The sequence below is a fragment of the Phacochoerus africanus genome, chromosome 11 (assembly GCF_016906955.1).
Source record: "Phacochoerus africanus isolate WHEZ1 chromosome 11, ROS_Pafr_v1, whole genome shotgun sequence".
Lineage (NCBI taxonomy): Eukaryota > Metazoa > Chordata > Mammalia > Artiodactyla > Suidae > Phacochoerus > Phacochoerus africanus.
In genome coordinates, this window is record NC_062554.1 from 3,077,363 (window position 1) to 3,097,894 (window position 20,532).

General features: G+C 55.3%; 2 protein-coding genes across 2 annotated transcripts in view; one reads left to right on the top strand and one right to left on the bottom strand.

The window, feature by feature from the left end:
- The window catches only part of RRP8 (ribosomal RNA processing 8), a 55,748-nt gene extending 54,574 nt beyond the window's left edge, over window positions 1-1,174 (top strand). Inside the window, exons 7-8 of the mRNA XM_047752070.1 lie at window positions 816-920; window positions 1,028-1,174. Of these exons, the coding sequence (XP_047608026.1) occupies window positions 816-914 (99 nt within the window). The 3' untranslated portion in view covers window positions 915-920; window positions 1,028-1,174. The remainder of the gene's footprint in view (window positions 1-815; window positions 921-1,027) is intronic.
- DNHD1 (dynein heavy chain domain 1) overlaps window positions 1-20,532 on the bottom strand; it is a 69,332-nt gene that overhangs the window by 30,930 nt on the left and 17,870 nt on the right. Inside the window, 14 exon segments of the mRNA XM_047752075.1 lie at window positions 68-165; window positions 463-588; window positions 1,844-2,048; window positions 2,565-2,659; window positions 3,012-3,210; window positions 3,303-3,430; window positions 6,973-7,314; window positions 7,317-7,455; window positions 7,840-7,997; window positions 12,640-12,883; window positions 12,974-13,239; window positions 18,056-18,107; window positions 18,238-18,375; window positions 18,465-18,719. Of these exon segments, the coding sequence (XP_047608031.1) occupies window positions 68-165; window positions 463-588; window positions 1,844-2,048; window positions 2,565-2,659; window positions 3,012-3,210; window positions 3,303-3,430; window positions 6,973-7,314; window positions 7,317-7,455; window positions 7,840-7,997; window positions 12,640-12,883; window positions 12,974-13,239; window positions 18,056-18,107; window positions 18,238-18,375; window positions 18,465-18,719 (2,445 nt within the window).

Consider the following 20,532-nt stretch of genomic DNA (forward strand, 5'->3'; position numbering starts at 1 on the left):
AGTGAGGGCAGGGCCCCCACCGGGGCCCCGATCTGGTGCCGGCCCACCGCCACAGCCCCTGCCCTACCAGGTCGGAGCCAGGGAACGGGGTCTTCATCTCGTGCAGAACTCTGTTCAGAAAGATCCACTTCTGCTGGAAAGTCACCCACACCTGCAGCAGCGCGTCTGTGGGAGCAGTCAGGGGACACGAGGTGGGGGAGCTTGGGTTCCAGCTTCTGCAAGGGGGTCCAGACCACTCCTGCCCTCTTGGGGTGCCCCGCCCCCCAAAACTCTGGGCTTAGCAGCACCCAGGGAACTTACTCGAAGGAGAGAAAACCTGCGCCGTCAGTGAAGGCCGGGCCACTTCAGCCCCAGACGTGGCCTGAAGGAAGGCGGACCCCACGCCGCCCTAGCCCAGCCCCCACCCCTCCCGCGCCCTCAGCTCCCACCCACCCGAAGGCCACGCTAAAGGGCAGCACGCACCCAGGCCACGCATGATGGTCACCCACTCCAAGGCCCTTCGGTTTAAGTCTCCCGACTTCTGGATGGCCAGGATCTTGACCAACACCTGAAGACTTTCCTGGATGGAGTCCTGCAGGCTGCTGTAATCTAAGGGGGCGGGGGCTCCAGTGCTGAGCTGAGCTGAGCTGCCCGTCAGGAAGGGCAAGGATGGGGGGTGGGGGGCGGGGGGAACAGACACCCCAAAGGCACTGCCGCTCACAGACCTCAAACTATTCTGCAGAACACTTTTTTCTTCCACTTGTTGAACCATATGCCCACCAAGAGTCAGAGTGTGTTTGCAAAAGTGTTGACATGAGTTCTAATTTTCATTACAGAATTTAAGATTGTTTACCATGAAACATGGGTGGGAAAAGATGTGCTGTGGACACTGCGGCACCTTCGCTGAAGAAGGACCCATAAACACGGGACGTTAAACTCAGGTAGGCAAGTCCGTTTTTAAAATTTTTGAAATTATGAGAAAAATCTAGAAAAGTTCTGGACTCGGGTAACTTCTGGAGCGTCCTCATGTTACTGCTCAACTTTACAGGAACCGAAAGGGGAAAGAGCAGACAATGTACGAACACGAGGAACGTCTCCCATTGACCGCGAGTCAGACAAAAGCTCCTGCCCTTAGGTTAAAAGGGAGGTAAATACATGCATAGTTTACGGTTTAAGCCAAAATAAAAATCGCAAGCCCTGGATCCGTGTTTTATGACTTCCTTATTTAACGTACTCTTTTGAACTCGCCAGTTGGGTTTCGACTGGGCTGGGTGAGAATTTCCCGTCCTGGCAGTTTCCTGATGACACCCTCTTTGGGGCTGTTCCCTCTGCCTGGCAAGCCCATCCTCCGTGCCCATCTGGCAAAGGCCTGCGCCTTCGGAAGCACGTGCGGCCTTTGCCTTAAGGGGAGGGAAGGTTTCTCCGACCTCCTGAGCCCCCGCGGTTGGGCTTCTTTCTGGGACCCTATGGCGCTCCAGCAGGGCCTCAGCTCCACTCGGCCGTCCCTCTCTCCCTGCGCCCGCCCGGGGCTCGCGAGGGCCAGGACTTGGCTCTGAAAGCCCGTCTCCGGTGTTAGGCTCAGAGGAGGCAGGACCGGAAGGAGTGAGCGGGCGCCACCCAGAGGACGAGGCATCGGCCGACAGAGAGCCGGGACTGTGAGGGATTCCGGAGGCGCCCAGAAAGGGGAGAGACGGCCTCCGCTGAAGGGCCAGAGCCTGGGTGGGAGGGAGGGGCAGGGGCAGCCCGAGGAAATTAGGACGATGAGAGCCGCATGGAGGCTACGCTCTCAGAACAGGACGGCTGAGGGCTCAGGCTGTCTGGGGGCTGCCCCGGGCTTTCACTGGGCCGCCAGGGTTGGTCTCACCTGAAAGGATGAAGGTGCCACTGTCCTTGGCCACCACCTCGCTCTGGGGGCTGCGGAGCGCTTTCCTGGAGCGCTCGGAGGCCGGGGGCTCGGGGGGCACGTGCAGGATGAAGTTGAGCAGCCGCAGCTGCCGCGCTTCCCAGGCCCGCTGCAGCCGCACCAGGGCCTCTTGGGCACGAACCCGTTGGTTTGCAGACTGCCAGATCTGGAAACAGCCGGGTCTCAGGAACCAGGACTGGCTGGTGGCACAAGGCTAGCCTGGAGCTGGGACTCGGGAGCCAGGGCTCAGGGAAGTGGAGGTCTCAGACAGAGAGCCAGCCAGCAGGTGGCAAAGACAGGCCCCCAGGACCTCCTGTGACCTAAGGCTGCCACCTGAACCCCCTCTTTCGCAGGCTCCAGCTGAGCAGGCAATACCTCAGGCAGCTCGTGCTCTATGGGGACAGGGTGAGTGTTGGCGGAGAGCTGCCATCTTGTGTATCCACAGCTTTGGGGCCGGGTGGGGGGGACATACTCTCAGAGAGTCTGGAACCCCCCCCCTTAAGATCCCCATACCGTCCAGGCAGGCTGGCGATCTCACCCCCCGCCCACCTCCACCCCAAGCCAGTGCCCACTATCCCCTTGTCTCAAGGGGCTACGGGGCCCTAACTGGCTCCATGGGAGCTTAACACACAGGTCGTGGGCTTGCATCACCCTTCCTCTGGGGTGGGGGTGGGGGGCCCACCTTATTGATTCGGTCTGTAAACTCCAGCAGTGGACAAGTGAGCAGCTGGCCCAGTGTCAGCAGCTCTGTGTTGTGGAGAGGGCCTAGTCCTAAGGCTGCGGAGAGAGGGACAGGCAGGCAGCACCTGCTATTGGCAGAGCCCAGCCCAGGCCAGTCCAGTGGGTCTCAAAGCAGCACAGAGGCAGCCAAGGTCCAGAGCGCAGCTCAGCGTCCAGAGCTAAGGCTCCAGCCTGCGTCCAGCCCAGGTCGGCAGAGAGGGCCCACACGGCAGTGCAGAAGGTTAAAAGTGTCTGTCCCTGTGGGGAAGGGGGTTCTTAACCCGGGGGGATGGCCGGGCCAGCCGGGAGGAGCGGTGGAGCCACCGGGACCGGAACTGGGACCGAGCTGTTGCACTGCTCAGCCTCACGTCCCTCCCTCCGCTTTGGCGCTGACTCTGCCCACACCTACCTTGCAGGAGGGCTCGGAAGTCGAGGTTCTGCAGCTGGAGGCTGCCCAGCTTGCTGAGCAGCGGCAGGAGGCTGCGAAACTCCTCCAGCACGTGCATGCAGCGCTGCAGCACCGGGCTATGCAGCCCGAGGGCTGTGCCCATCCCGGCCGCCTCTGTGAGCCAGCCGTCTGTCCTCTCCTGGGCCATGGCCAGGTTGAACTGCAGGGAGAAAGGCTCGCTGGAGACCCTCCCCGCCCGCCCCCTGCCCCCGCAGACTCTCCACTCCCAGATGCAGCTAAGGAAAGCGTCACCTTGGCCAAAGCCGTGCACTTCCACTCGCTGATGTTTTCAGAGACGACTCGGTACAGGTGCCAGATGCGCTGCTGCTGAACGATCGGACGGGTCCCGCAGACTGGCAAGGGCACGGGCCCCTCGTCCCCTGTGGGAGAGGGCTGGCTGAGGCCCGGCCATGTGTGGGGGCGGGGGGGGGGGCATGACCGGGGTGGGACAGTCAAGAGCCCCTAATGAAAGTGGGGGGGGGGGTGAGGTTGTCCAGAGCTGCTCAGTACAACCGTCCAAGGGAGAGTTGGTTCCGGGAGAGAGCATCTAGGAAAATGTGACAGTGACACAAAGATGGACCCGCTTCTGCTGGTCTCCATCTCACAACCACTCCAGCCACACTACACTCTATCCTTTCAGTTTTGTGGGGGGCCGCACCCGCGGCATGTGGAGGTTCCCAGGCTAGGGGTCAAATCGGAGCTGCAGCGCTGGCCTACACCACAGCCACAGCCATGCCAGGTCTGAGCTGTGTCTGCGACCTACGCTAGAGCTCAGGGCAACACCGGATCTTTAACCCACGAGCGAGGCCAGAGATTGAAACTGGGTGTCCTCATGGATACTAGTCAGATTCGTTTCTGCTGCACCACGACAGGAAGTCCAGTGCCAGGTTCTTAACCCACTAGCTACCAGGGAACTCCCAGGTGCATCTTCTTGAATGAGAAAAAAGTGAAAACGCCGCAGCCAGATGCTGAGAGCCACGCACCATACATGCGCCAGCATCGTCTGTCATGGGGGTCAGAGCGTTTAAAGACTGAGAATCACCAGGCTATCAGAGCTCTGACCTGGCTAAAAACTCAAAGAAAACAAACCAACCCCCACATCACACACACACAAAGTCAATGAACTCTTTAAATCTTCCTTTGTCTGAATGCAAAAGATCCTGCTAGAGACCCGTACAATCCCCGAGAGCAGCTGTCTCGACATTAAACACTGCGCCAGTGAAGAACTTTCTCCGTGAGAAGGAGCACACGTAACGTCTCCAGACACACGAGCCGATGAAGACAAACTTGAGGATGATCTACTCACTAAATTCCACTGCATTTTTAAACTGTTTTCTCTGCAAATGCTATCAATTTTCTTAAGTTGCAAGAAAACATAGTAAAAAGAATTCCTGTATACCTCTGATCAAGATCACCTTTTGGGAGTTCCCGTTGTGGCGCAGTGGTTAACGAATCTGACTAGGAACCATGAGGTTGTGGGTTCGATCCCTGGCCTGGCTCAGTGGGTTAAGGTCCTGGCGTTGCCACAAGCTGTGGTGTAGGTCGCAGACGCGGCTCGGATTCCACGTTGCTGTGGCTGTGGTGTAGGCCGGTGGCTACGGCTCCAACTGGACCCCCCAGCCTGGGAACCTCCATGTGCTGCGGGTGTGGCCCTAGAAAAGGCAAAGATCCAACAAACAAAAGATCACCTTTTGTTAACATTTTGCCCATTTTTCTTTACCATTTGTGTTTACATGCTGTGTGTGTGTCTGGGCAGGTGTGCATACACACACACACACACACAGTTTGTTTCTGAACTATTAAAAGCTAACGTATATATATCATGTCCCTTGGCCCCCAAACACTCAAGTGCGTAATTCCCATGAAAAGGGATGTCCTCTTCCTTAACTTGAGCACAATTACCAGCTTGACACACGACGCTGGTAGAACACCTCTATCTGATCTCCTGTCCATCTTCCAATTTTGTCAGCTGACCTCGCAAACGCTCCAGAGCCTCTCTTCCCTCAAGCAGAGCAGCACCCAGCTCAGTCAAGTAGCACATGGGCTCGTCATGTCTCTTCCACTTGTAACACAGACATTTTTGGAGCATACGGTCCCCTTTCTCCCTTTTTTTGTTAATGGAAACTTGCCTGGGCTGCGTGTGGGGGATCCTTTTCACGGCAGAGGCTGTTCATGCCTGTGGGTCCCCTGAGCGCCACGACTGCGGGAGCATCGCGTCCAGCGGCCTCTCACCCGCCCTCCCCGGGGAGGTTCAGTGGGATCCCCTCTGATAGGCTGCCCAGTTTCTACAACAAATTGTTGCTGTTCTTTTATTCTCCTTTGCAACTAAGCAGTCGTCTCTGAGGGCAACTCTCTAAGCCGGCGCAAACAGTCCGCTCCTCATCAAATCTGCCCCCGCAGTCGGTGTCGACGGAGGAGCCTGACTCCATCCGCTATTTACCGTGAAGCTTACAAGACCACGGTTCTCCCTCTCCGGCCCTCCGGCCGCGCTGACCAGTCCATCCTACCGCCAGCACGAGGTCCCATCTCCCCCTCGCTGACTTGTCTACTCACTACGGATCAACATGCCTGTTTTGGTGGGAGTTAACTTTGTACTTTACTTTGGGACTCGGATGATCCCAGATTTGACCGGTTGGTGTGTTCCCTGGCCTTGGGACACGCCCCGTCACTTTTGAAAAGAAGTTAACACTTCCTTACTTTCTGGCTTAAAAAGACATCCCACGCTTCTCTTGCACCTACCCTGCCAAGGCCTGGGAATCACGCCTTCTCTGAGGAGCCCCGAGTCCTGTTAGTGGCAAATGGTACCAGAAACTGAGAGCTGGGCGCAAGGTGGCTCCTTGCTATCGGGCGTCTTTGCTTCTTGGCCTCTTCAGTTGACAGAGGCAGGAAATACACATGTATGCACACGTATACACGTACACATGTGCACCGAATCACACAAAACAACGTGTGTGTGCTTCAAAATGCAATGGAAACTACAGAGTAGGCAGCACAGAAAACGGACGCTCATAAGACGAGCTCCCATCTCCCCAGAACTAAAAGAAATGAAAAATAAATAAAGGAACAAGTGATGACGAAGAAAAGAAATGGAGAGCGCCAGAAAACCCAACATACAAATAGGAATTCTGCAAGGAGACTGGAGCAATTATAGCAGCCATCACCAAATAAGGGAAAAACAAACTGCCTACAAAGGAAGCAAATCAGATTGATATCAAATTTGCCCACAAGTAATGAACATCAGAAGACAGCAACATAGTAGCTCGGTTTGGAGAAAAACAATTTGTGACTTTAGAATTCACTATTTAGGGAGTTTCTGTCATGGCACAGCAGAAACGAATCCGATTAGGAACCATGAGGTTGTGAATTCGATCCCTGGCCTCGCTCAGTGGGTTAAGGATCTGGCGTTGCCGTGAGCTGTGGTGTAGGTTGCAGACACGGCTCTGATCGTGTGTTGCTGTGGCTCTGGCGTAGGCCAGCAACTACAGCTCCGATTAGACCCCTAGCCTGGGAACCTCCATATGCTGCAGGTGTGGCCCTAAAAGGACAGAGACCAAAAAAAAAAAAAAAATTCACTATTTAGCCAAGCTGTGATATACCAACATTACAAAATCATTCTTACTCTTAAGAACCCGACATTGCCTCCATGAGGATGCAAGTCTGATCCCTGGCCTCCATCAGTGGGGTAAGGATCTGGCATTGCTGTGGCTGTGGTGTAGGCTGGCAGCTCAAACTCCAATTAGACCTCTAGCCTGGGAACTTCCATATGCTGAGGGTGCAGCCCTAAATAAATAAGTAAGTAAAAGAGACTAAAACGAAGGTATGTGATTCCCGGAGACATGCTCAGGGCCACCTGGGACGATCCCTTGGTCCCAGCCCTGATCTCAGCGGAGGGCCCATCCCGGGTGGAGGGGCGCCCCGGTACCAGTGAAGGTGGCATAGGCATGGTGCAGTTCGCCGAGGTAGCTGGCTGTGCTCTGGAACTGACGCTCCAGGGAGATGAGCTGGCGCTCGGTGCTCCTCTGCTCCTGCTCAGGGTCCATGAAGGGGCCGGACAGCGCCTTCTCGACCAGGCCCTCCAGCTCTGCCAGCGCCGCCACCATCAGCTGCTGCAGCTTGGGCACAATGGCATGTCCCTTGCTGAGCAGGAACTCGGAGGCCTGGCTCTTCTCGAACTGGAATGATTCCCACGCGTCCAGAAGCTGCGGGGGGGGGGGGGGAGTTGAGCGGCTGCGGGGGTCGGGGGCGGGGCCCCGGGGGGGAACGCGTGCCGCCTTCTCACCGAGACGTCCAGCGCCTCGTTCTCGGCGTTGAAGAGACCAAAGTGGTCGCGGACCAGTTCAGAGAGCGACCGCGCGTATCCCATTCGCTCCTCCAGCTCCGCGAACCGCTGGTTGGCCTCGTTCAGCTGCAGGGACCACAGCATGGGACCAGCACCCCCCCCCCATCCCCGTCCCTCACCAGCCCCGGGCAGCTCTCTGGGTGCCAACTGCTAGAGGCGCCTGGCCCGGGCAGCCACCTTTCAACCAATGAGATGAGGGCCCTCGGGGATCAGATTCCCCCATCTGACCCGGGTCTCCCGGGAGACGGCCCGGTTCCTCCCGCACCAAGTCATCACCCTGACGACAGGGCCCTGGATCCCTAGGAGCCAGGACAGAGGGCAGATCACACGCATGAGCGCCGTTTAAGAGCATCAAGCCGCATGGGGAGCTCAGCTAAATCCTGAAGGAGGTGCTGAGATGCGGGGCGCTGGGCCCTGGATGAGCTGGGAAGGAAGGGCCTGCCAGCTCACCTTCTGGGAGCACCATGCGATGGCGTGGACGTCTGAGCTGATGGATTGGAAGGCCTTCAGGAAATCCCTGAGCTCTGCTATTAGCTGCTGACTGCCTCTCTGGCACTCGCTCTGCACCTGTTCAAGAATGTCCTTCCGGATGCTCGCCAGCTGGGACTCTGCAGGCGGGAGAGAGGCAGCCACTAGGGGGCGCAGTGCCCGGGCTCCCCCGTCCAGAGTAGGGGGCAGGTGGGAGGGGAGGCCAGACCCTGAATGTGCTCCTGCAGTCACTGAACACCTCTTGGACCCCTGCCTGCCCCATGTTCAGGCAGCTGCAGGGCCCCAGGGCCTGTGCTGGGCCCCAGCAGACAAGCACAAGGAGTGGGGCCCACAGGGTTCCCATGATAAGGCAGCAGAGACATGCCAATGTGATAAATGTTCCTCGAGGAACCCTCCGCCTGGCGTGGGGAAGGGGACCTTGCAGCGGAACGTGCTGAGTGGTCACGGCTCCCAGGGGCCCGCCAAGCGGATGAGAACACCTGCAAAGGCACGGGAAGCCATGTCCGCGGGCCAGAAGGCCACCCAGAGAAGCGTCTTCTGTCTGGGGGGGGCTCACTGCCTCTGCTCTAGGAGAAAAGGTACCAAGATGCGTGTAGCATCTGCCTTTTGTTTTAAGGATTAAAGGAAAGAAGCTGTCAGGTGGGCCTAGAAAATAATCTTGGAAGCTGCCTTTGTCAACAGGAACAAGTCCACTGTCACCGAGGGCAGGAATACCACCAGTGTGACGCCACTGATTGTGGGAAGCACCATCACTGTACCCACACCACGAAAAACACGATGATGCCATGCCATCACTTATACGGCACCTCTCAGGTTCAGAGATGCTAACATCTGCACAGAGCAGCCAGATACAGAAAACAGGGCACGCAGGGTGTAGCACTAAATAACAGCGTACGGAGTGCCCACTACAAGCCAGACACAGTGTAACTACTCTGCCTGGATTAACCCGGGCTATCCCCACAGAACCCTTTGTTCCTATTTAAATATAAGCAAAGGGAGGCTCAGAGGTTAACTAACTTTACCAGCATCACACAAAGGCAGAGCGAGGATTCAAACCCGGCTCCACTCTGTTATATGTTTTGCTCTGAGGGTGAAAAGCAAGTTGGACTGACCCTCCCCGAGCATCTCTGCAACCGGGAAGTGGGACAGTGGGTTCCAGCGGCAGGTAACTGAGACAAACTGAGGACGGGCCTTTTGGAGCTCTGGAGAGAGTCACCAACAGGACTCAGCACCAAGAGCTGAGACTGAGAAAAGCAAGGCTTAGGGGGTCTTCGAGGGGTACCCAAGGTTTGGCAGAACACAAAGATACGAACTGACCCTTTTACAGATGACCCCACTGGCCTATGACAGGAGCTGGGCCGCCGCAGCAGTGCGGCTGTCAGACCAGCGGCCCGGGCAGGTGAAGCCAGCCAGGAGCTCGACGGTGCCACCATGTGGCGTAAAGGAGCAGCGGACTGAGAAGAGGCCAGGGCTCCCGGGCGTTGGCCATCGGAGGTGGATTTAAGAGGGATTCAGGAGGCAGAAGATCTGGTGACAGGCTGGATGTGGTGGCATCAGGGAGAGGGAAGATTAAAGGGTGAACTCAAGTTTCTGATGAGATCGACTCACAAAAGAGGGTAATGAGTCATGTGCGATTCAAGGAAGCGGGTAAGAAGGTAAAATTAGATCAACAAGAAGGATGAGTATAGAGGAAGGGGATGAGATGAACTGAAGAAACTTAGGCACCTACTGTACGCCATACTTGGTGACAGGAATACTGCAAGTGACAGCTCATGTAATCCTCCTCTCCACAACCCGAGGGGCCACGTGCTCGTGTTACAAACAGAGAAACCGAAGCCACCCAAACCAGTAAACAGACAAACAGCCGGGACTCTGAACCCGGCTTTTCTCTCCCCATCTGTCCATCTTGAAGAAGCCAGTTAACCCTGGACGAGGGGCCAAGAAGCCAACAGCCTAGAAAGGACACAGACTTCCTGAGCCGCAGTGGAGCTAAGCCTGCCCAAAGCAGGGTCAGAAAGACAGTGGCCACGGACAGGCCCTCCTGCTCCGGCCTTGCTAGCCTGTGCCCCGGGGGTTCGGAGTGGGGAGTTCTGTGGCCCAGAAGGTACTGAAGAAGGCATGTGCTTTTATCGGTGGAAGGGCAGGGGCAGGAGGCAAGCTCGTTCCGGCAGACTCTTTCCTGTCCAGCTCCAAGGCCTCCCACCATCATAAAGGAAGCAGGCCCGGGGGCCGCAGGTCTGAGAGCATCCCGTCTCTGCAGGAAGCAAACACGACTGGCCACTGCCTTCCTCGGGTGTTAGGGACCAAACAGAACAACCTCCCTGTCTCCTGGAAGGACAAACCGCCGGCTTCCCGATCTACTCCACCCACCGTGCGTCTGCAGCGCCATCTCGGGTGGAGGCACGTAGCTCGTAAACAGTAGCATGAGGGAGTACCCACTGTGGCGCAGTGGGTTAAGGATCTGGCGTCATCTCTGTGGCAGTGCAGATTTCATCCCCAGCCCAGCGCAGTGGGTTAAGGATTCAGTGTTGCCACAGCTATGGCGCAGGTCATAGCTGCAGTTCATATTCCATCCCTGGCCTGGGAACCTCCGGAGGATGCAGGTGCGGCCAAAAAAGACAAAATAAGAATAAAAAAGAACGGTAGCATGAGACCGCCTTCCCGTGGGCAGGGAGAAAGGAGGCACAAGACCGTGTTTTGAACCAGGGAGACCAACAGCTGGGCCTTGGCCTGGTGGGGCTATAGGCAGACCTGTCAGAAGGCAACTGAGATGAGCTGGGGGGGGGGGGGGGGGGCGGGGCGGCAGACAGCAGAGTGGACTGAGCTCCCTCTCCATAGCCTTGGGAAGCTACCCCCCCTCCACCCCCCGCAGGCTGCCTGCACGCTCAGGTGAATGAGATGGTCACAGCAGAGCCGAAATCCTGGTGCCATGTGTTGTGGCAGGAGGAGGGCCACATGTAATGTCCCAAGTCCCCCACAGCTCCCAGATGGGGTACAGAGGGCAGGAGAGCTGAGAGCCAGTGGGCCCGGATGGGGGGCCTGTGTGGAGGGGCAAGGGCCAGCCTCAGACACCTCGGATAAAGGGTCCCTAAGGCCCCCAGGCTGTGTGGTGTCCGCCGGAGCCAAGGCCGGGCTGCGTCAGCAAAGGCAGCAGCCCCTCTGGGCTCCTACCAGCAAAAGAACACAGGCCAGGTTCGGCTGTGCCGGGAGCAGCGAGGCCAGAGCAGGGCGGACACCAGGAGGGGCGCTGCCTCAGGGAGGCGCCGGCCGCCGGCGAAGACACCTCTCCAACGCCGGGTACCAGCGTGGGAGGAAAAGGAGCAGAGGACACTTGAGAATGAAAACAACCTGGACGGTCGTATGAATGCTGGGTTGACCGGCTACCCAGAACAGATGGAATTAGATGACAAGTGCTGCTTTAGATGGAAAAGGCTTTCACTTTCGACTGGGCTACAGCTGTCCCTCGGGGGACTGGCCCTGGGACCCCTGCGGGTACCAAAGTCCACACGTGCTCAGCTCCCTAATATAAAATGGCGTAACATTTACTTATAACTTATATACATCCTTTCATAGTCTTTTTTATTTTGGCCACACCTGCAGCATGCAGAATTTCCTGGGCCAGGGATCCAACCCATGCCACAGCAGTGACAATGCTGTATCCTAACCGGCTGGGCCACCAGGCAACTCCCTCTCATACACTTTATTATTATTTTTATTATTTTTTGTCTTTTTAGGGCCAAATCTGCGGCATATGGAGGTCCCCAGGCTAGGGGTTGAATCGGAGCTGCAGCTGCAGGCCTCCACCACAGCCACAGCAATGCAGGATCTGAGTGAGCTGCGTCTGCGACCTACACCACAGCTCACAGCAATGCTGCATCCTTAATCCACTGAGAGAGGCTGGGAATCGAACCTGTGTCCTCATGGATACTAGTCAGATTTGTTTCTGCTGAGCCATGATGGGAACTCCCATCTCTTATATACTTTAAATCTCTAGTTTACTTGTAATGCCTGATATGATGTAAGTACTACGTAAATAATTCTAAGTACAATGTAAGGGCTGTCTGAACAGCTGTCAGTTCAAGTTTTGCTTTTTTGAATTTTCTGGAATTTTATTTGCAGATGCAGAACAGGCAGATATGGAGGGCCAGCTATATGTTCTTCTACCATCAGTAGAATTTGGGGCTACAGAGTAATCCAAGATCAGGTAACGAGAGCTCCTTTCTACATGTAATGTCGTGTTGGTTTTGACTGCAACATGTGGGGAGAGGGCCCCCGTGATGCCTGGGAGTCTCTGTACAGAAAGCGAGTCCTCAGGAGTTCGTTTCGTGGCTCAGTGGGTTATGAACCTGACTAGTATCCATGAGGATGCAAGTTTGATCCCTGGCCTCGATCAGTGCGTTAAGGATCCTGCGTTGCTGTGGCTGTGGTGTAGGCCAGCGGCTGTAGCTCCAATTAGACCCCTAGCCTGGGAACTTCATATGCTACACCTGCAGCCCTAAAGAAAAAGAAAGAAAAAGACTAGAAAGTGTCAGGTGACAGGGACACAAGTCCTGAGGAGCGTGTGGAAGGACCAGAGCCATGACAGAGGCGCTGGCCTCTGAAGCCATCACACCTTCCGTGCAAAGGGAAGGGGCTGAGACCGGGGGCTTTGGGAGGCTCTGCAGGTCCAACGAGCGGCCTGCACCAAGGTCCCGGGAGGACAGTGGGGGCCCGAGGAGGGCAGAGGAGAGGGAGGGAGGGAGCGGGACAGGCGGCACTCACCCATCTCGCCCCGTACTTCGTGGCAGCTCAGCAGCAGCAACCTGCCTTTGGTGATCACCTCCGTGGGCACACTGGCCACGCGGGTCTGCCAGTCACTCAGGCGGCTCACCAGCATCACATAGTTCTTGATGGGACAGCCCCGCATGGACTCCAGCTTCTGAGGCCCCCAGGCTCGCAGGAACTCGTAAATGCCTGCCATCCAGCGGTGGTCCCTGCAGAAGTCCTGCACCTCCTGCAGCATGCCCTGGGGGCAGACGAGGTGCTTGGGGCAGAGCCCGGCAGCTATGATGGGGACGGGCGGGCACCACCCCACCCCCTAAACCTCTGTCCTCACCTCCAGCAGGGCCTGCTGTGTAGCCAGTGCCTGCTGGATCCGAGGGTTGTTGTCCAGGTCCTCTTGCAGCTGTTTATAATCGGGGGGCAGGTACTGGCCCCGCAGCCGGTGCCCGCAGACCTCCAGGGCTTCGGTAACGGTGTGGGACTTCCAGGGCCACACGGATCCTATATTCGGGCCGCAGAACATGTCCACAGCCTCCCTGGGCTGGCCCTGGAACCTGGGCATCACGACCTCCGCGTCTGAGTCCTCCTCATCGTCGTCGTCTGGTGGGGCACAGGCCGTAACTGTCCACAAGTGCCCCCGGGGGCCACACACAGCCGCTCTCTACCCTGAGTGTGTACACACATCGCACACACACACCGCCTCTGCTCGTGAGCTTACACATACATCACATGAGAAACAGTACCAGGCCCACCAAGGCAACGGATCAGTTAGGGTCTGGGGACCGAACAGAATTTCCTCCAGCTGGTCTAAGCAGGGAGGGGATTATTACTAAAGAATACTGCGTGGCTGGTGAATAACCGCGAGAGCCGAAAAGCAAAAACACTCCAGGCCAAGTGTCCAGGCCTCTGCGCTGCTTGGCAAACGGGGAGGGCACGGCCCTGCCGCCAGCTACCTGAGCAGCTGGCTCTAAAGGACCATGACCCCACCAGCAGGACGGACGGACGGCGTCAGCCCTGCTGCGCTCCCCTCCTTACCTCGGCTCTGAACTGAAGGCACCTACGGAGCTCAGTCCCTCCTCCTCCGCAGAACAGAGGAGGAGCGAAGGCAGCAGAGCAGCCCAGCCCTCAGCATCTGCCCTAAAGAGCGCCCTTGAACCTGGCCTCCCCCTTCACTGCCTAGAAACGGGTCACCTGCCACTTTCAGTACCTAGTTAAATCTCTGCACAGAGGGCGAGGAAGCCCCCAAAGGCTCAGAGATTAGACCCACTCCACCCCCCGCTGAGCCCGCGGCACCCCCAGGGCCCAGTCCTCGGGTCTCCCTCAGAACTCACCCTCCAGGAGAACTCACCTGTTGCAGGGTTTTAAATACCATCGACTTGCTCTGAAATTTATGTCTAGCTCACATCACTCCCCGAGTCCTGATCCCATTTAAACAACTGCCTAAGACACATCTCTACTTAGGTGTCTAAGACGCACCTCAAACTCTTTTTTTTTTTTTTGGTCTTTTTGCCATTTCTTGGGCCGCTCCCGCAGCATGTGGAGGTTCCCAGGCTAGGGGTTGAATCAGAGCTGCAGCCACCAGCCTACGCCAGAGCCACAGCAACGCGGGATCCGAGCCACGTCTGCAACCTACACCACAGTTCACGGCAACGCTGGATCCTTAACCCACTGAGCAAGGTCAGGGATCGAACCCGCAATCTCATGGTTCCTAGTCGGATTCGTTAACCACTGAGCCACAGACTTTTAACTCCTGCACCTCAAACTTTTAACAGCCGAAAACGAGCTCCGATCTCTCCCTCCCCACTCGAAATCGGCCCTCGTGCTTTCTTCCAGCTTGGGCCAACGGGAGCTCCACTCTCCCAGGGGCTCCAGTCAAACCTTGAAAGCCGTCTTTGACTCTTCTCTCACACGCAGCACGTGCAGCATCGCAAAATCCCATTGACTCTACATTCACATACACCCAGAGGGAGTTCCCATTGTGGCTCAGCAGAAACAAATCTGATGAGTAACCATGAGGACGCAGGTTCAATCCCTGGCCTCACTCAGTGGGTTAAGGATCCGGTGTTGCCCTGAGCTATGGTGCAGGTGTCAAATCCAGCTTGAATCTGGCATTGCTGTGGCTGTGCCCTAGGCCATCGGCTATAGATCCGACTCAACCCTTAGCCTGGGAACCTCCATATGCTGGGGGTGTGGCCCTAAAAAGACAAAAAAAAAAAAAGTACACGCAGAATCCAACCTGTTCTCACTGCCTGTACCACCGCCTGTCCCCTCCCCAGCCCAAGTCACCATCTAACCTTAGGGCATCACCGCAGCGCCCTTCTCACTTGCTCCCTGCTCTGGTCCTTGCCTCTAGCACCTGGTAGTCTGTACTCTGCATAACAGGAAGGGGCTTTTAAAAGCAAGGCCACAAGGAGAAGATGGTGGAACAGGCAGCAGTTTTGAAACTTATTCCAAATTCCCACACGCATTTGGGATAGAAATTGACAGAGCAATGAGACAGTAAAACCAAAAGCCCATCTGGAAAACACCTTTAACAAAATGAAGACAAGGATCCTTACAAGCCCTTTAGAGGGGGTGGGAACAAGCCGCCCCCAGTCTCTGCCCTCGTGGCCTCGCCGTTTGTGGGAGGGACACAGACGGGAACAGCGGCCACCAGATGGACCTGAGACCCCACCTCTCCACAAGAGCCAACGGGATTCCGTGGAAAGCAGAGGGCTAGGCTGAGAGCATCAGGTGAGAGTGGAAGGGGATCCGGCCCCTCCAACAGCAGGCGAGGTGAGGGCTGTGGGAGCTGAAGCCGCCCACACCCGGACACGTCCTGAAACCAACCAGCAAGGGCTCCCTTCCAGAACAGAGCTCGGCCCTAAGGGGAAACTGCTGGGGTTAAGGTAAAAAGTGAGCGGAATGGAAGTGACAGAGAAAAAGCAAAGGTCTGGATGAAAGTGAGACAGAGACACAGAAACCAGGAAACCTTAGAAAGTTGGCCCCCGTTTTTTTGAACACAGCAGAAAAACAACAGAAAAAGAAACTGAGACGTTAGAAAACCAGCCTGAACCACGTTGTCTCCCGAAAGTTAATAAAGGCAGAAAAATGAGCAACAGAAAAGTGCCAGCATCAAAGCTCGCCCAGAGCTGGCAGAAGAAAGGAAAATGGGCAGAAGGATCTCTTTAGAGGCAGCGAAAGTGTGTTGGGAAACAGCAAAACGAGCCCGAGACACCAGGAAAATGACATCGTCCACGAAAGACAAACATATCAGGATTTTTTTTTACGGCTACACCCACAGCATATGGAAGTTCCCGTGCCAGGGACCGAATCTGAGCAGTAGCCGTGGCAATGCTGACTGCGCTGGGCCGGGGTTGAACCTACGCCCCGGCGCTGCAGAGACGCCTCTGATGCCACTGCGCCACAGCGGGAACTCCCATATCAGAATTTTTAAAAACTCAGAAATTATGCCACAGAACTCAGGAAAGAATCGGAAACAGAAGAAAATAAAATCACTTTAGGATGGAAACTGAACTAAAAAGAAACATAAGAGCAAATAAACTTAACAGATCAATAGTGCCTTAAGAAAAATAAAAGGTAAAAATAAGGATAATTATAAAACAAAAAAAAAATACGGATTTTTTTTTTTAAAGGTTTCACAAGAAAAGGACACATATTTGGAGTAGGTGGTCAGGATCTAAAAGACACATACTAGGAGTCTCCAAAGAAAGGGAAAAGAACAATAGGAAAAACTTGCATTCAAGAACACTCCTGAAATAAAAGACTTGAAGCTACATTCTGAAGGAGCACACCCGAGTGTGCTGCCTCAGAATGTTCAATACCAAGACGTACTCTACTAAGCAAGTGACTTGTGAAGGAAATAAAATTAGATTATTATTTTTTATAACAACTTTTTTCTTTTTTTTTTAGGGCCTCATCTGTGATATATGGAGGTTCCCAGGCTAGAGGGTGAATCAGAGCTGCAGCTGCTGGCCTACGCCAGAGCCACAGCAACTCGGGATCCGAGCCGAATCTGCGACCTACACCACAGCTCATGGCAACACCGGATCCTTAACCCCACTGAGCGAGGCTAGGGATCGAACCTGCATCCTCATAGATGCTAGTCAAGTTCCCAACCGCTGAGCCACAACAGGAAGTCCCTATGACAACTTTTAATGCCAGAGAAAATGGAGTAAGATCGTTTAGACACGGCAAAGAAGACTACGTGAGGCAATGATTTTATACCTCGTAACACTGCCTCTCAAAGGTCCACACAGAAGAACTTGAGAATTTCGCTCCCACAAGCCCTTCCTGAGGAATCCGCACAGAGGATGAACTGCAGACAAACACAATTACTAACAGAGACATCGACACAAGGACTGCTGTTGAGGTTAAATGCATTGTTGCTGGTGGAATGTTATGCCCAGGAGCTCCCTTTGTGGCTCAGTGATTAACGAACCCCGCTAGCATCCGAAAGGACACAGGTTCAATCCCTGGCCTCGCTTAGTGGGTTAAGGATCCGGGGTTGCTGTGGCCGTGGTGCAGGCTGGTGGCTATAGCTCCGACTGGACTCCTAGCTTGGGAACCTCCATATGCCACAGGTGCAGCCCTAAAAAAAAAAAAATCACCGGGAAAGTTGTGCCCATTTTACAGATTAGTAAACTAACACGTCTGATTTCAGAGCCCTTCCTTTTTCCATGTACCATGCACAACAAATACCAGTAGTCCCTGTCAATTAACCTAGATTCATCCATCTGAGAAAAAAACGTGCCCCAGCTGGTGTGATTTGTAAAAGACACCAGCTCCTTTCAATGACCTTTCTTTTTCCTTCCTTCCTCGTCCCTGTTTCCCAAAGGTAACGCCGTGTCTTTTCGTCGTCCTAAGGAAAACATGCGGTGGAACGGAACTGGAAGAGCACCTACGCGTCCGTCGGATGTGAGTGAAAGCGGTTAACGGTTGTCCTGGCGACAGCGTTACACCAAGTGAAGGACACGGGAAGGTGTGTCTCCCCCTCCTGGTGATGATCGAGTGAGAGGATGACAACCAGCAGCAACCGGGACCCATGAAACTGCTCAGTAACGCGAACCAACCACTCCAGAGGCCGTGCGAGGCGGTGGGAAATAAAGCCAACACTGAACAGGCAGAGGTCTTCAAACCCGTCCACGTTAACTCAGCAAGCAACCCAACGGCACGTGAAATCCTGGACTAGAGCCTCCTGGAGTTAGGATGAAGCAGTCACACGCCTTCGTACACTCCTCGCCACGCTCAGGTGTGTACACACATGCACACAGGCCCACACACAAGTGAGCAAAAACACACCCCCTCCCTGCTACCCCCGCGCGTGCGCAGAGCCAGGTTGCAGGTGCTCCATCCACACCCGGTGCCCGACTCTCCCTCTCCCGCCTTCCTCCCACCGCCCAGGGCACCTCCATACCCTCAGAACACAGGAAATCCCAGGGCGTATTCGGGTCCGGCGACTGCATCACCTTCAGGCCAAGGTTCAGAGAAGGGGCAGAAAGAGCAGTGAGTGTTCGGACCAGGCTGACAGCTTCCGATTTTAGGCAGAGGCTGGCAAGTGGGAAATCCTGCAGGCAGCCCCTCCCCCCTCCAGAATACCTTCAGGGCAGAGGCCACGATGGACCTCAGGGCCCCAGTCATAATCTGGATCATATTTTCAAGGCAGGGCTCGTGAGCCAGCTGGCCACAACTGTCAAAGACCAGCTGGGCAGAGAGAAAGGGCTTCCGCCTTGGGGCCTGCAGAGAAGGGGCAGGAGAGGTGAGAGTCTGGCCCCCTCCGGCCTAGATGGCCCACCCGCCTCCACACGTGCCACCCTCCGCCTCGCCTGCAGGATGTTGGCCACAAAAGAGGTAACCTCCTCCTCTACGATGGACACGAGGGTCTGGCAAATCATGAAGTCTACCAGGCGGGCCAGCTTCCCCATCTGCAGCAGCCAGGCCTCTGCCCGCCTCAGCTTCCGCTCCAGCTGCTGGCACTGTACCCGCTGAAGGTACACGGAGCCCTGGCCTGTCCTTGTCCTCCTGCAGTTTTTCACTCGCTCCTGCAAGCCCTGTTGCATGCGGTACGTATCCTCGTGAATCTGGCAGCACAGAGAGGAAAGCTCGCTGGAGCAAGGGGGACGGGAGCAACGTGGCCGCCCCCTGGTCTGCGTCAGACTCTCAGGGCTTGGAGCCTCGAGCCTAGAACCTGGACATGCATGTAAAGGGCTGCTTTTCAGCGGAGATTGGCCCCGGAAATCTTTCAGTGGCCACAGAAGATGTGCCACGGGGAACTTGCATTGAGACGCTACAGTGAGCCGACGTGACAGGCCAGGCCTGTCTGCTAAAAGCCCCCGGAGTGGGGCTCCAGCGGGAAAGTCGCGCATGTGCAAAGAGAGGTTCACAGCACACAGATTAGACACAGACAAAGAGCTGAGCGAGGCTCAGCAGTTATTGCGGGATACGGAGTCCAGGCACCAGGCCCGGCGATGCGGCCTCTGCTGACCCGCATCCCTCCGCCGCACGTGCCAACGGGGGCTCTCTCAGGCCACAGAGAGACTTTCTACTGGGGGATGGGGGTGTCGGATAAAAGCCGGGGCGCCTCTTTGGGGGTTCTTGGCCTATCTGGGAAGTGCCTCAGCCTGCAAAGGCCGCTGATAGTTGCCTCTCCTCTGGGCCTGTCCTGCTGAGGGGCAGAGGGGAAGCATGGAAAGATTCGCTTGGCCAGATGGACCTGCGGTCCTTGCTGTTCAAGGGGGCTTGTGGTTAGAACTACGAGGTGTTGGTGAATTGTATTCTGCTCACCCTGAGCTCAGATGCCAATCGTCTGAGACCCAGACATAAGGCAGGGGAAGCAAGCAAGCAGCGTGCCAGACCAACAGGCCTCGGGCTTGGCGAGGTGCCCTCTTCCGCACTCTGGCAATACCCTCCAGTCCCAGTGCTCCCACGGCACAGTTCTGAGTCCAGGGCACCATGACCTAGTCACCCACGTGACTTGTCCACCACCCTGTCACCTTGCAAGGAGGACACCTTATTTCACGTGTACTGCTTAGTGCCTGGCACGGTCAGTTCCATAGGAAATATTTCTAGCAAGAATGTATAACCACACTTGGTGACTGCAACTCACTCTCAAACAGCTCAGGAAAACAATGCATATAGACACAGAGAAAGAAAAAGGGACAAAAATAATCTGGGTTAAAGGTATATGAGCGTTTATCACACTATCCTTGCAACTCTCCTAATAAGTCTGAAATTTATATCAAAGTTAAAAGTTACACAAGAGGAGTTCCTGTCATGGCTCAGTGGTTAACGAATCCGACTAGAAACCATGAGATTGCAGGTTCGATCCCTGGCCTTGCTCAGTGGGTTAAGGATCCGGCATTGCCGTGAGCGGCGGTGTAGGTCGCAGACATGGCTCAGATCCCGTGTTGCTGTGGCTGTGGTGTAGGCCGGCAGCTACAGCTCCGATTAGACCTCTAGCCTGGGAACCTCCATATGCCGTGGGAGCGGCCCTAGAAAAGACAAAAAAGACGGGGGAAAAAAAAAAGTTACACAAGGAAGGAAGGAAGTGGGTGTGGGGGGGGAGAAATAGGTTTATCCCAGTAATGCAAAGATGGTCAAACATGGACAATTCACCATATTAATAGGCTAAGGGAGAAAAATCCCACGATTATCTAAATTGGAGAAGAAAAAAAAAAATCACTGGATAAAATTCAACACTCATTTATGAAAAAAAAAAACTCTTAGTAAACTAGGAATTGATGGGAACTCCTTAAAAGTTAATAAGTGTCTACCAAAGACTCATGTTGAAAATATTGCCATTTATTTATTTCTAATCTATTTGAGCTGCTCAGGAGAGCTGCATTTTAGTGGGCGGGGGCATGCTTCTATTCAGGGGGTCCTGTAGGAATTCAG